Consider the following 13,831-nt stretch of genomic DNA (forward strand, 5'->3'; position numbering starts at 1 on the left):
ACTGAACCTTGTTTAAACACCAAATAAAGCAGCTACTTTATTATATTATCTACTGATGTATAATGGTAGAAAAGAGATGACAGCAAGATTAGTTTTTATTGACGAGCTTATGATGAAAAACCATCTCCCTCTACAACTCGCAGCCTTACAACTTTCACTTGTTTTGTGAATGAATAGTTTCATTTTCTTTCAAACATTTAATTTTATTTATTAATTATAATGACAATTTGACTGAGGTTTTATCCCTGTTCTTTTCTCTGTCATCTGTAGGCTATTAAAATAATTTCAGGTTTAATGTTTTGACAACATATTGTGTATTTTGTGTGCATTCATGTCTCTCAAATGCAGATACAGAATGTGTGTTGTCTGCCATTGTGACTGAATGTACTGTAATGTACAAAACAAATTTTATTTATCAAATCATTTTTATTGGACAGCTATGTTCACAATATGTTGTGGTTTTCTTGGGGCAACATATATAAATGCAGAATTTTTAAGCATTTTAATGTTGTAAGTGCTTCTTATTGGGTATTACGCCATTCAATTTTACTACACGTTACTTTGCAGAGAGTTTATGACCTGCTATCTATGGTCTGCTTTAAGAACGTGGCGCAAACGAACAAATTTAGTTACGAACTTGTTAGTAGTCACTAAGGCCCTGTTTACACTAATGCATTTTCGTTTTAAAACGCATAAGTTTTGCTACGGTTACGCCATCCGTCCACACTACGCCAGAGTTCTCGAGCGCCGAAAACGGAGCGTTTTGAAAACGCTGGAGCGGCCGTTTTCATTCTAAAACGCTGCTGCTCCGTCTCAGTGTGGATGGGGAAAATGGAGACATCTGAAAACAAAGGCGGGGCTGCTAAGATTCGCCCATCTGATTGGGGCTTTTCCTCAATGTTAAGTAGCTTACACACACAGTTCAATCTCGCATCCTCTCCCTGTAAGTTCAGACTTCGCAAGTTTGATATGGAAAACAGACCCTCGAGGACATGTCCAGTAAATCTTCAAAGGGAACAGTGTACTTTATAACCTTATTCACATCATCCTGGCTACGTTGTTTCACTTTCTCAACAATAAAATGAAAACATGATTTAAGGAACTGCTTTTTTTCATTTTGATATCAACAACTTAACAGACAGCAGAAATGCTGAGGTGTCGAGCTGCATCTTCACTGTATGCTTATTTATAATAAAACAGAGCCTATATAACATCACTGCCTCCTTTTATTTTCATTGAAAATACGAAACGTATCCTCTGCTTTGCTGAATATCAGTTTTAATAATCAACAATAGCCATTATGAAAGTGTAACGGACAATAAGTTTATACATTATACGAAACAAAGGCAAGCGATCAGTCAATATTCAGAATGTACGTGGTTACATTAATTATTAACTTATCTTTGCGCTCAGCCAAAACAAGTTACCTGTGAACAAGTAATCGATTCAAAAGACCAAAGTCGGGGAATATGTCGTTAGATATAGACAACAAGATTAATTAAATATCACGTTTAACAAATATAGTGAGATTAGATCCAGAGACGCTTGGTGAGCAGTCTGACCAGCACAGCTCTCATCTGGGTAGAAATGCTGCAGCGCTTGCCCGAGAGTGTGTGTGTGGTCACGTGATGTGCGTTTTCAGCTTTTTGGTGTGGACGAAGAGCAGTTTAGAAACGCTGGGTAAAACGCTAGTGTAGACGCGGATCGTTTTCATTCTAAAACGCCGTTTTAAAACTAAAACCCACTAGTGTAAACGGGGCCTAAGCCTCTAGTGTGGACTTTTCTTTTCCGTTTATGCAAGAACTGCTTGTGCAACTCTACCCTGGTTCTTGGAACTTGAATATTGTGTATAACTTGTAATTGACTTGTATTTTATAACACAAAGTTTCAGCAAATCTTTAATGTTTTACTGATATTTTTTCAAATAACAACAAAATACTCAACTTCATGTTGCTTAAAAGACTGTACAAGTAATTTAGCACAGTTGACTAATATGAACCATAATTAGCTTACTGCAAAGCTTGCTATCGTCTTCACAGCTCAAGTTGGAGTAGGTCACACTGTACTTCGTAGCTAATTGAGTGTGCTGTACAGCAGCTCTGGCATTTGCTTTTGCACGGCACGCTGTTTTAGTTCTGACCTTGCTGTTCCTCTCTCTAGAAACCCAGCATGGTTAACATCAGACCGGGGACATCTCTGCTGCAGATGAACAATATTGCTCCCTACCACGAGGATGATGATTATGCGTATGAGTGTCTGGATGGAAAAGACTGCACCAGTTTCTTCTGCTGCTTCGACGACTGTCGCTCCGGAGCTTGGCGTGAGAACAGAATGCATGTCCATGTCTCCAAAATCGACTCTTATTCTAGAATATTCTTCCCAACCGCCTTCGGCCTCTTCAATCTTGTCTACTGGATTGGATATCTGTATCTTTAAAGATGTTGAGCAACTGGGAGAGGGACTCTAGTAATATCGCAAATCATCTGTGAATACTCCATCTGCTAAATCCAGCAGCATAAATCTTTGAGAGAAGGGACGTGTGAGGCTTGTGAGGTTGGATGTATTAATACTTAATGTGTCTATAATCGTACCGGCTATGTGATTTATTAGAAGATTTATATCTTGGAATGATGGTTACAATGATTACAATACAGCATATTACCAGCGATATCATTGTTTTTGAGAAGGAAATGCAGATAGTTAGATTTTACATCAGATAAGCAGGCCATATCGAAGAGATTTCATCTATATCACCTAGTTTAAAAGCCACAAAAATCAGCAGATTTTAAAAAAAGAAATGCAATATTAATATTACTTCTGCAGCTGTGTTATCTTCAGGTTGCTATCTCTCTGGCTGAAGCAAAATTATTATTTGCAATGAACAGTAGATAAGATATTAGTCGCTTCTGATGCAAATTTCAAAGGTAGTAGATAGAACAGCTGGCTGTGAGAAAAGTAGTAGCCTTTTTGTGCATATTAATCAGAATTTCTTATTTTAAACATACAGTAAAAGTAGGTCTGGGATATAAATACTTATTTCATGATTTTAATTGATTCTAATTTTGATAAATCAACAATATACATTTTTGAAGACTTCACATAGCTGATGATTGCTAATAAGGTTGTTTGGCATGCTGTCCCGGGAGAGCCCTGAGCTTATAAGATCCTCAAGCCCTGGGCTCCCTCTCATTAGCAGGTTGAGAGGGAAGTTTGCGCTCAGATACTGTAGATCTGGATGTGCTCCCATGACTTATTTCTGGCTAATGGCAAATAAAAAAATGGCTAAGGAGATATATACTGCTTGCTAAGAGCTTGACTATGATGCCAATTTGGTATGTTTAATTTACTTAGGTTGCGTGTTTTCTGGACTGTGGGAGAAAACCAGAGAACCCAGTGAAAACCCAGACGAGATCGGGGAGAACAATCAAACTTCGCACAGAAATGTCAATTGGTTTAGCTGGGACTTTAACCAGGGACATTGTTACTGTAAGGCAACAGTGCTAATCACTGGGCTGCCATGTCGCCCACCTAGAAACAAGGGGGAGTAGGGATGGAAGGAGGATTCTTAAAGACAAACCCTTTCTACCCCCACTCCCCCCCTTCCTGATTCTTCAAGTCAAATATACTAGGATAAGATATTTTTAGTGAGTTGGGAATTGTCTGATTAGTGAATCAAGTGTTAATAAGGGACCAGCTGTGATCAATCATGCAAGCGATCCTCTTGAAATCAGTTTACAAATAAACTTTGCTTACTTTATCTTCATTTATTTGACTTTACATTGAAGAACATTAGAGTGGCATGGTGGCTCAGTGGTTGGCACTTGTCACCTCACAGCAAGAAAGTCGCTGGTTGGAGTCTTGGCTGGACCAGTTGGCTCCAGTTTCCCCCACAGTCCAAAGACATGCGCGATAAGTGAATTGTGCGAACTGAATTAGCCGTATATATGAGTGTGTGTGAATGGGTGTATGGGTCTTTCCCAGTACTGGGTTGAGGCCGAAAGGGGATCCTCTGCGTAAAACATATGCCGGAATAGTTGGTGGTTCATTCCGCTGTGGCGACCCCTGTTAAATAAGGGACTAAGTTCAAAAAAATTGAATGAATGAAGAATTTAAAGAAGATCTGTATGTGAAATTATGGTTCCTGGGAAGGTCAACAGCTAAGTATGTACAGGAGAAACAAAATTAATACCCACATGACCTGAGTTCTTTTTTTTTTATTGGTCTGTAAAAAGAAACAGAACTTTATTATATTAGATCATCAACTTTGATTAATAGCAATTTCTGGAAGAGAACTGTCCCTTTAACGACAATTATATTTTGTCTAGTCTAATTTAAAAGTCCTTATGTCCTTTTAATGTTTTAATTATTAAAAGTCTTTAAATTAGTTTTAATGACCTTTAAAGAACTTTTGTGCAATGGAAAGTTCCAGGGATGGTAAAGTTTCTTTAAAGGACTACTGATGCCCAAAAAAAAAATAAATTTTTAAGAATGTAATTATTGTTCTAAAACACTTATTTTGATTCAAATAGCATATCAATCTCACTTAACTCAAACAATTAAAACTATAGTAATGTACACGTATATACAGTAGTGTACACTATTAGTTGCTATATTGCACCAAGTTGTAAATGAATTCTCATTTGTGTATTAGTAGACTGCTTAATATCTGTTGATGCTGCTCCTTCAACACATTTAACTGACTATAAGAAACTTTGCAAGTACATGTCAACTTACACTAACTTAAACCCTAACCCCAACCAAACAGTCTAATGAGAATTAGTTGGCATGTAGATGCAATGCAACTTAAAATCAACAAAATGCGTTAAAGGGACCATCAAAACAAAGCGACACCCTAAAATTTGGTAACTCAAAAAAATTACACATAGGAAAGCTCGATTAATCATTATCCAATCAAAGCATAAAATAATCTAATTGTGAGCTTGTAAATTGAATCAAATCATGAAATATGTGTCAATTCCCAGCCCTACTAATAAGTTCAAATTCTGTGTGAATTTGCAATACCTGCAGTCAAACGAACCAAAGCAGAGATGCACATATGTGGAGGTCATAGCATTTTGTTCTGCTCAAGAGTTACCCAGAAGCCATTTACTTGGAATTAGCCTATAACGATACTGTGAAATGTTCTTGACTTGAACTAATAAGCTGTCTCTGCAATAGACGACACAAAGAAATGCCAATGTGCCCACGATAAAAGGGTCCACGTGTACATTTTTATATATCAAACAAAAGGAATAGAGCAGCCTATACAATTTACAAATGTTCAGTGTCCTTTTAGTACAAATTAGAGCTCATCCCTCTCTTTCATATTCAAGACAGCTCCTCGCGAACAGCTAGATTTCTGTGAGCATAATTGCATGACTCATCTGAGCTCCCGCGGCTAATCAAACCATATTTGGAAAACGGCCTGATGGACTTTCTTCCGCGGTAGAGCTCCAACCAGAGCCGTCACACAAATTATCAAAACTAAAGCATTTGTAAATCATCACACAAACCAAGGATGCCTTCTCTATTGGAAATAAAAAGGCCATTTAGTATAGACACTTTACTTAAAGGGGTGTTCATAAGACTGTTGATACATTCATAATCATAAGATGACACCCCATGAATATGAATGAGGTTTTGATGCTTATGACAACTGTCATTAAGTGTCATTTGCTCTGTTATGTCATTTTAAATGCGAAGGTGACATTGCTTGAGATATCTTTGGTATGACAACTTGACATTACCAGTCATAAATCCGTCATAAACATGATTGTCATAAAGCCATTATACACTTTATTAGGTACACCTTACTAGTACCGGGTTGGACACCCTATTGCCTTCAGAACTGGCTGACTTCTTCGTGGCATAGATTTAACAAGGTACTGGAAATATTCCTCTGAGATTTTGGTCCATATTGACATGGTAGCATCACACAGTTGCTGCAGAATTGTCCGCAGCACATCAATGATGTGAATCTCCAGTTCCACCACATCCCAAAGGTGCTCTATTCGATTTAGATATGGTGACTGTGGAGGCACTTGAGTACAGTGAACTCATTGTCATGTTCAAGAAACCAGTCTGAGATGATTCACGCTTTATGACATGGTGCGTTATCCTACTAGAAGTAGTTGGGTACACTGTGGTCATAAAGCGATAGACATGGTCAGCAACAATAGGTAGGCTGTGGCGTTGACACGATGCTCAGTTGGTACTAATGGGCCCAAAATGTGCTAAGAAAATATCTCTTATACTATTACACCACCACCACCAACCTGAACCGCTGATACAAGGCAGGATGGATCCATGCTTTCATGTTGCAGCAGAAATCCAGACTCATCAGACCAGGCAATGTTTTTTCAATCTTTTATTGTCCAATTTTGGTGAGTCTTTGCAAATTGTAGCTTCAGTTTCCTGTTGTTAGCTGACAGGAGTGTCACCCAGTGTGGTCTTCTGTTGCTGTAGCTCATCCGCCCCAAGGTTGGACGAGATGTGCATTCTGAGATGCTCTTCTGCATACCTCGGTTGTAGCGAGTGGTTATTTGAGTTACTGTTGCCTTTTAATCAGCTTGAACCACTCTGGCCATTCTCCTCTGACCTCAACAAGGCATTTGAAACCACAAAACCGCCGCTCACTGGATGTTCTCTCTCTTTCAGACCATTCTCTGTAAACCCTAAAGATGGTTGTGCATGAAAATCCCAGTAGATCAGCAGTTTCTGAAAAACCAGTCTGGCACCATCAACCATGCCATGTACAAAGTCACTTAAACCCCCTTTCTTCCCCATTTTGATGCTCGGTTTGAACTGCAGACCATGTCTACATGCCGAAATTCATTGAGTTGCTGCTATGTGATTGGCTGATTGAAAATTTTTGTTAACAAGCAGTTGGACAGGTGTACCTAATAAAGTGGCCGGTGAGTGTAGTTTGCAATGCTTATTAGTAGATTAGACTAGATTTGCCATTGGAACATCTCATTAAAAGTCTCAATACTCAATTGAATAATTTTTAAACAGCATCATTTATATTAAATCACATGTAATGACATTTTTTTTTTATGACAGATTTAAATTGGGGCTAAGAAAAATATTAATGAAGCTGTTATAAAATTCATGACACTTTTAATGGCCTCATGACAATCATGTTTATGACAGATTTATGACAAGTTATCTGGTAACACTTTACAATAAGGTTCATTAGTTAATGCATTTACTAACATTAACTTACCATGAACAACACTTGTACAGCATTTATTAATCATAACTGAACATTTACTAATGCATTATTAACTTCCAAGTCCATGCTTGTTAACATTAGTTAATGCACCGAGTTAACATGAACTAACAATGTAACTGTATTTTCATTAACTAACGTTTAATAACATAAATAAATACTGTAGTAAATGTATTGTTCATTGTTTGTTCATGTTAGTAAATGCATTAATTAACATTAAGTAATGAACCTTATTGTAAAGTGTGACCAGTTATCTCAAACAACATCATCTTTGGATTTTATGATATAATAAAGGATATACACTTAATCTTAGTTGTCATAAACATGCATTAAATCTCATATTCATATTCATGACATGTCACTTTATGATTATAAATGGTTCATTACAGTCTTATGAACACCCCTTCAGGTAAAGTGTGACCGAAATACCTTATATTTGGTTCAATCTGATCTTATATTTGAGAAACAGATGTGCCATTTCTTGACTCTCAATACATCTGTACACCAACGTCTCGATCTTCTGTTGTGCTTTCGGCTGTTGCTTGTTTTGTTTAACGCTTCCATGTGGTTTGTCTTTTGCTGGATGTCATCTTGATCACAGACTGCTCTGTTGTCTCCCTTTCTGAACATCTGCTGTGTACTGTATTGTGCCCTGTAGCTTAATATATCCGATATTATTGTCTTTCTTAATGACAGCCTTGCACTTCAGACTCGAGAGCAACAGGCAGATGATAGTAGAAGACAATATATACAGACTGAAAATCTATTTATATTTTTTTGGTACGTAAATAGATTTTGAGAACAATATTATTAAATAAATAAACAACACATATTAGTGAACATTCATGATGTATCTGTGTGAGCGTGTGCATGTGTGTCCGTACCTGAAAAGCAGATTCTCGATTCTCATCAACATCTCCACTTGTTCTAGGTGTTATTGTGGTGTCTTTTGTAAGTGCTAACCGTCATGCTCTTTACGTGTTCATATGTTTTTGTAGCTCTGAACACTGTGAGTAATAAAACAGTGCCTGCAAGACATTAATAAAATTCTACGCTCTCTCAAACTCTGTTGATGATTTCACATCTTATCAAAACCCACAGCGGCCGGGGTAAAAAGGCTGATTGTGTTTCCCCTCAGGCGGGAACTGTTGTAATATTTCTTTGTTAATATCGCAATTAACTTTATAATTATTGGCACAAGTGAATGAGCAACAATATTTTCAATGGAATAAATTAAATTGCAGTCTTTTATGGATCTTAATTGTTATTTCACACATGAGTGAGGAGTGCGTGTTGCACCATTTCAAGGACCACACGACTTGGATGTGCATGATTAATCAGTAAAAGATTGTAATCTTGATTCAAATCTTATTTTCAAAAGACCCCAGCCTAAAACTATTATTTTGCTATAGCTAATGGGCAATGAGTTGAGAAAATTGAATTATTTTATATCACATTTGTTACAAATTACAAAGCTGCAGTGCTTCCCACATGTTTGAAATATTCAATTAAATTCACCTGTTTTTGTTTAGCGATTTTACAATGTAGACTGTGTCAAAGCAGCTTCATATAGAGATCATAGTAAATTGAAACAGTGTCAGTCCAGTTTTCAGTGTTTAAGTTCAGTTCAGTTTAGTCCAGTTCAGTGTGGTTTAATAACCACTTCTGAGAGTCCAAACACTGAAGAGCAAATCCATAGATGCACAGCTCTAAAGTTGCCGAAGCATGCAAGCCAGTGAAGACAGAGGTGAGAAAAAAACTAATTGGCAAAAGTGAAGAATTAAAAACCACAGGCTCAGTTAGGCAAGACCATTTCTCTTTTGGCCAAGCGTCTTGTGCATAGCTGCAATCTAGGCGAAGCTGGACGTCAGCAAGACTCGTCTGTCCCTGGAGCATCACCAGAATCAGTCTTATACTCTCCGGTCCTCCATGACCACCACAGTAGCTGCTAAGCATACAGCCTGGTCCAGGATTATGGAAACCCTGGGATCATCTCGTCGCTGGTTTTGGATCGTATCAGTGGCTCTGCATAGTCTCTGGGGGCAAATATACTTGCGGTGATAGCCGGTTTAAAACGCACCTTTTATCCACCACACATGGTAACCTACATGCGACAAAAAAAGTGATTTTAACAACAATTTTTTATTATCATTTATCGTTCACTGTTTCTTTTCAGTCAGTTGAATGGTTGTTTGCTAACACTTCAGATTAACTATCCATTATAACTAGTTAATGGCTCATTAATAAGCTGTTAGTTAATGAGTTATAAATGTTTTGTTAAATAAAAGTTAATAGTTTGTTAAATATTTATTACTGGTATAAGCACATGGTAAACAAACAACTGAACTGAAAAACTGATCTGTAAAGTGTGAGTTAATATATTAGTTAAGTGTTAGTTATTAGCTTAAGTATGTTATTGGGACATTATTCTAAAGTTGCATCTATTCCTTATTTACAAACAGTTAATAAATGAAGAATAGTTTAACTTTAGAATAATGTCCCAATAACATATATAAACTATTAACTGATACTTAATAAGTCTTTAGTAAGTAATATAACTTGTTCAGCTTGTTCAAGATCTATTACTAATGTATTAGGTATAGTTATAAATAGGCCCAACCGGTATCTGTGTATGCAGAATTCCGCAGATTTTTAGCCCATCATTAATTCTGTTTATTTACTTGAATAAATGTGTGAAAGTCTATATTTATTCAGTTTTTTTATTGATTTCAGTAATATTATTGACTAATATGAAAATGTTTACCTTATTTATGTACAATGCAGTTTGTACAGTATTATTTTCAGTCTTTTACTAGATATATTATATGACAAACTTGCTTTGTTTACCAAATAAAGTTAATCTAATTGGATTTGCATTTTAAATATTAAATAAAAGTTAAAAAGATATATTTTTTATTTCATATATTAAAGTTTTAGTTAAGATACTCCCAAAATAATTCCGCAGAAGTCCGCAGACTTTTACCAAAATTCTCTGCAGAAATAGCAAAAAACGTCTGCAGATTCCGTCTGGTCCTAGTTATAAAACATTTAAATACAGTTAACAAGTCATTTACAACTTATTAACTAACAGCTTGTAAGTTATCTGTTGGCTATCTATAAGGCACAGTAATAAATAATTAACTAGTTATTAACTATCATTTAACAAGTTATTTTTAACTCATTAAATAACAGTTAACTTATGAACTATTAACTAGTTTTGAATTTTATTTTGAAGAATGTTGGAAACCTGTAACCATTGACTTCCATAGTAGGTTGGTTTAAGTCACAGACAGCTCCAGATCTTTAGCATGTCAAATATCTTACGGTGACTTATCGGCCAATCCCCTCAGATCACGTCCTTGACAGTTCATACTGTGTGATTGTTACTCAAGCTAACGAGCACAAATCGCTTGTGATTTCAGGCATTTGTTGGCGAGTCAAAATCGGGGCTAAAATCATGCAATCTGAACTGAGTTTGTTCAGTCCTTCTTGAATCCTTGCTTCATTCATTTGGTTCTTCCTTTCTTCATTAGTTCAGTCCTTCCTTCCTTCGTTCAACCCTTCTTTCCATTCTTCATTCGTTCGATTTAATGATTTTTTAAAGCTGTTTGGTAATTTCAGTCATCATGCTGTCGACATATTTCGTTCTCTCATCAATGACATGCAGTCTATAAACAGACTCTGAGTCATTGCATGTAAAGATTTTGGACATCTTCTTGATACTGCTCTAAAAATCTGCTAAAGGTAGAGTTAAAGAACACATTTTTAAAACTTAGTAATTTTCTTAGAAAAACTACTCAATTACAGTAGTTGGAGTATTTGTAATTAGTTGCTTTACACCACTGTTCATGGCATACTTAGGAACATTTTGTACATGCAGTTCATGTTAGTCATTTACAGAAAACCAGGACATTGAAAGTGCTGTGTAAGTCATATTACGTAATTATAACACAGCTTTTGTTATTTGATAATCATGCTAAATAGCAACCACACTAAAGACTTGTTCTGTTGCTATTTTAACTAAACCGCATTCATTTAGAGGGCTCATTTGCATAGTGCACTCTTGAAGTGTTGCCATGTCCACAACCCTTTGAATTGCCTTTTGATTTAATCAATCCTTTAAAAAAAAAAAATGTTTTGAAGGTGATGTGGTCCAGATTACATGTAACCTAGCTAATTATTGGCTTATTTATTCTTTGCTCCTTTTTTTCTTAATCACAGTGATTTGTGATACACAGCATAAAGAGAAAAACAACCCGGGCTCATTGTGGAAACGTAGCCCCGCGGACGTTTCTGCGGACCGCGATTTACGTCCTGGGAGGTACGTATTCGAGCGTTTTTTTGTTTTCGCGGATCCGTTCGCGCCTGCGCCGTTCTCGAGCGAAAAGCCGCCGGATCGGGAAAAAAAAAAAAGCAAAAGCCCTCGTCTTCGATTTCAACCGCGTTTTCGGATCCCGCCGCGTTCTCGCCCTTATTTTCCGGATTCCATTTTTTGTCTTACCTGATTTCCAGAATGAGCTTAGGTTGGAGAAAAAACAGAAAACTCTAATTCCCATTAATTTAAATATGTGATAAGCTGTTCATTTTGGTTTCACACACTGTGTAAATGCCGCTGCCACTACCTAAATTTTTAAGGAAAATTCGATTGTTAAATGTGGTGTTCACTCCTGTATATTACTAAAGCCCAATCCTAATTCTACCTATTAGCCCTTTGCCTTCCCTTCAAGTTAAAGAGAATTGGGACACCCCTTCACATGAAATGAGGGGTAGGTTGTCCTAATTCACCTTAGCTTAAAGGCGGAGGGCTAAGGGTAAGGGCTAGATAGCCCTTGAAACTGTTTTTTCAGGATCATACGGAGAGCTGGAAGGGATGTGATGATAGAGAAAAAATGGGTGGAAGAAAAAAAAACTAGGTGGGAGTTTTTCTGTTCTGTCGTTAAGATTCTCCTGTGTTTTACCATTCTTTACCACTATTATCATTTAATTATGTTCCCATATGTCTCCCATTTTTTAAAAACTTGTATGCATGTTGAAATTAATATTTAAATGTCTGCAGCACTTTCTATTCAACAAAGCTGTGCATCGACCATTGCCCTTTCTGTGCAACATATGAATCTGTGAATGCATGTATAAGCATTGACCGACAAATGCGCTCTGTATAATAAACTGATTCCAGATTAGCTTCTGTACACGCTATTTAAAGAGGAGCTAAAGTGCAGGACACTTTGGGATTCGGGTGTGTGTTTGATCAGACAAATACACTTAATATATAAACATATCTGTCCTGCGTGTTTTATTTTTAACACAACTCATTTTCTCTTAAATGAGCACAAACAGTTACTAAAGTAATCGAATGTAAATGAAGTAACATCTCTTTTATCAAACAGACAAAATGAGAGATTCATTTGCTGCTCTTCACTTGTTTGATAAAAAAGGTGTCACTTTAAGAATGCACAGATCAATAATGAAAGCATTCATCTGTACATCGTTATACAGTACATGCATTAACTGATTCAGAGGTTGCATAGGAAGGGCGATGATCGGCGCACAGCTTTATTTGCAAAGATAGTGAATGCAGACGTTTTCATAATAATTAAAATTAATTAAAAATATGGGAGAAATATAAAAACTGCTTAATAATAGGATGATAGCGGGATAGAATGGTAAAATACAGAAGAATCCCAGCAAAAACGGGCAGGTTGACATGTATAAAGTGAACAGAAAGTTTGTGGAACAACAGTTTTGCGAAGAAACACTAAACATCTTTGCGAGAGAATGTAAAAACTTTTCAAATCTATATTTTTCTATGACTGAGTTTTTTTTTCTCCCAATCATTTTTTATTTCATTATTGCGGCCCTTCCAGGTCTCTGTAGGATCACACTCGAAACCAAGGAGTACAAAAATTTCCCAGAATACACAATCTGCAACGGCAAAATAGCTATATGGAACTATGGAGATGCACAAAATAATATTTTATTCTCATTATTACAAATTTTTACAACAAACAAGCACTTGTTTTAATACATTCATAACTGTGTTCGTATCTTACCATCATGCTTTAAAAAATGCTAAAATAAAAACCGCTAAATTTCACTATACATAATCAATACTAATAACTCCCACAGTCCCACAACATTCTGTTACTTGATGACACTCCAATACCCTGTCAGAAAAGTCTAGTGTCTGTGAATGAGCTTTTTACGGTGTCTGCTATGATGTTAATGTGTTTTCTAGTGTTTACATATGAATATATATAAATACTGCCACGGTGTAAATGCACAGTATAGTTATGAGCTTAGTACAGTACAGTATAGAATAGTTATGCCACATTATACTGTTATGATAACATGATATCGTTGCCTTCACTGATTTCCTAAAGATAAATACCAAAAAAAAAAAAACACAACTAAAACATTTGCGATCATCGATCTCATATGAAGCAAGAGATCGCAGTGACATTTGATGACGTGTGCAGGTTTTGTAGTGCTTTCCCATTTATCAGGGGTAAAATTTTAAGCTCTTCCCCTTCACACTCTGTTTCAAGGGCCAAGGGGAAGGGGTACAAAAATAGAATTGGGATTGGGCCTGAATAGTTTGTT

At 36.4% G+C, this 13,831-nt stretch overlaps 1 protein-coding gene and 1 long non-coding RNA gene across 4 annotated transcripts in view; both read left to right on the top strand.

Moving 5' to 3' along the window:
* LOC147841011 (uncharacterized) overlaps positions 1-8,295 on the top strand; it is a 51,343-nt gene extending 43,048 nt beyond the window's left edge. The window contains exon 2 of the long non-coding RNA XR_015505803.1: positions 6,126-8,295. This is a non-coding gene — a long non-coding RNA (uncharacterized LOC147841011). The remainder of the gene's footprint in view (positions 1-6,125) is intronic.
* Positions 1-13,831, top strand: part of gabrg1 (gamma-aminobutyric acid type A receptor subunit gamma1) — a 67,747-nt gene that overhangs the window by 30,160 nt on the left and 23,756 nt on the right. Inside the window, exons 9-10 of one of the 3 annotated variants that reach the window (XR_015505768.1) lie at positions 2,161-5,552; positions 7,621-8,295. The exons of 1 other annotated variant lie outside the window; for it this stretch is intronic. Coding sequence is in view for 1 of the 2 variants with exons in the window: in XM_087279072.1 (XP_087135198.1) it covers positions 2,161-2,436 (276 nt within the window). In the remaining variant the exon portion in view is untranslated. Of the gene's footprint in view, positions 1-2,160; positions 8,296-13,831 lie in introns of those variants that run through there. One more of the 3 variants, XM_087279072.1, reaches the window with a different exon arrangement.

This window comes from Danio rerio, chromosome 13, assembly GCF_052040795.2.
Source record: "Danio rerio strain M-AB ecotype USA chromosome 13, GRCz13ab, whole genome shotgun sequence".
Taxonomy (NCBI): Eukaryota; Metazoa; Chordata; class Actinopteri; order Cypriniformes; family Danionidae; genus Danio; species Danio rerio.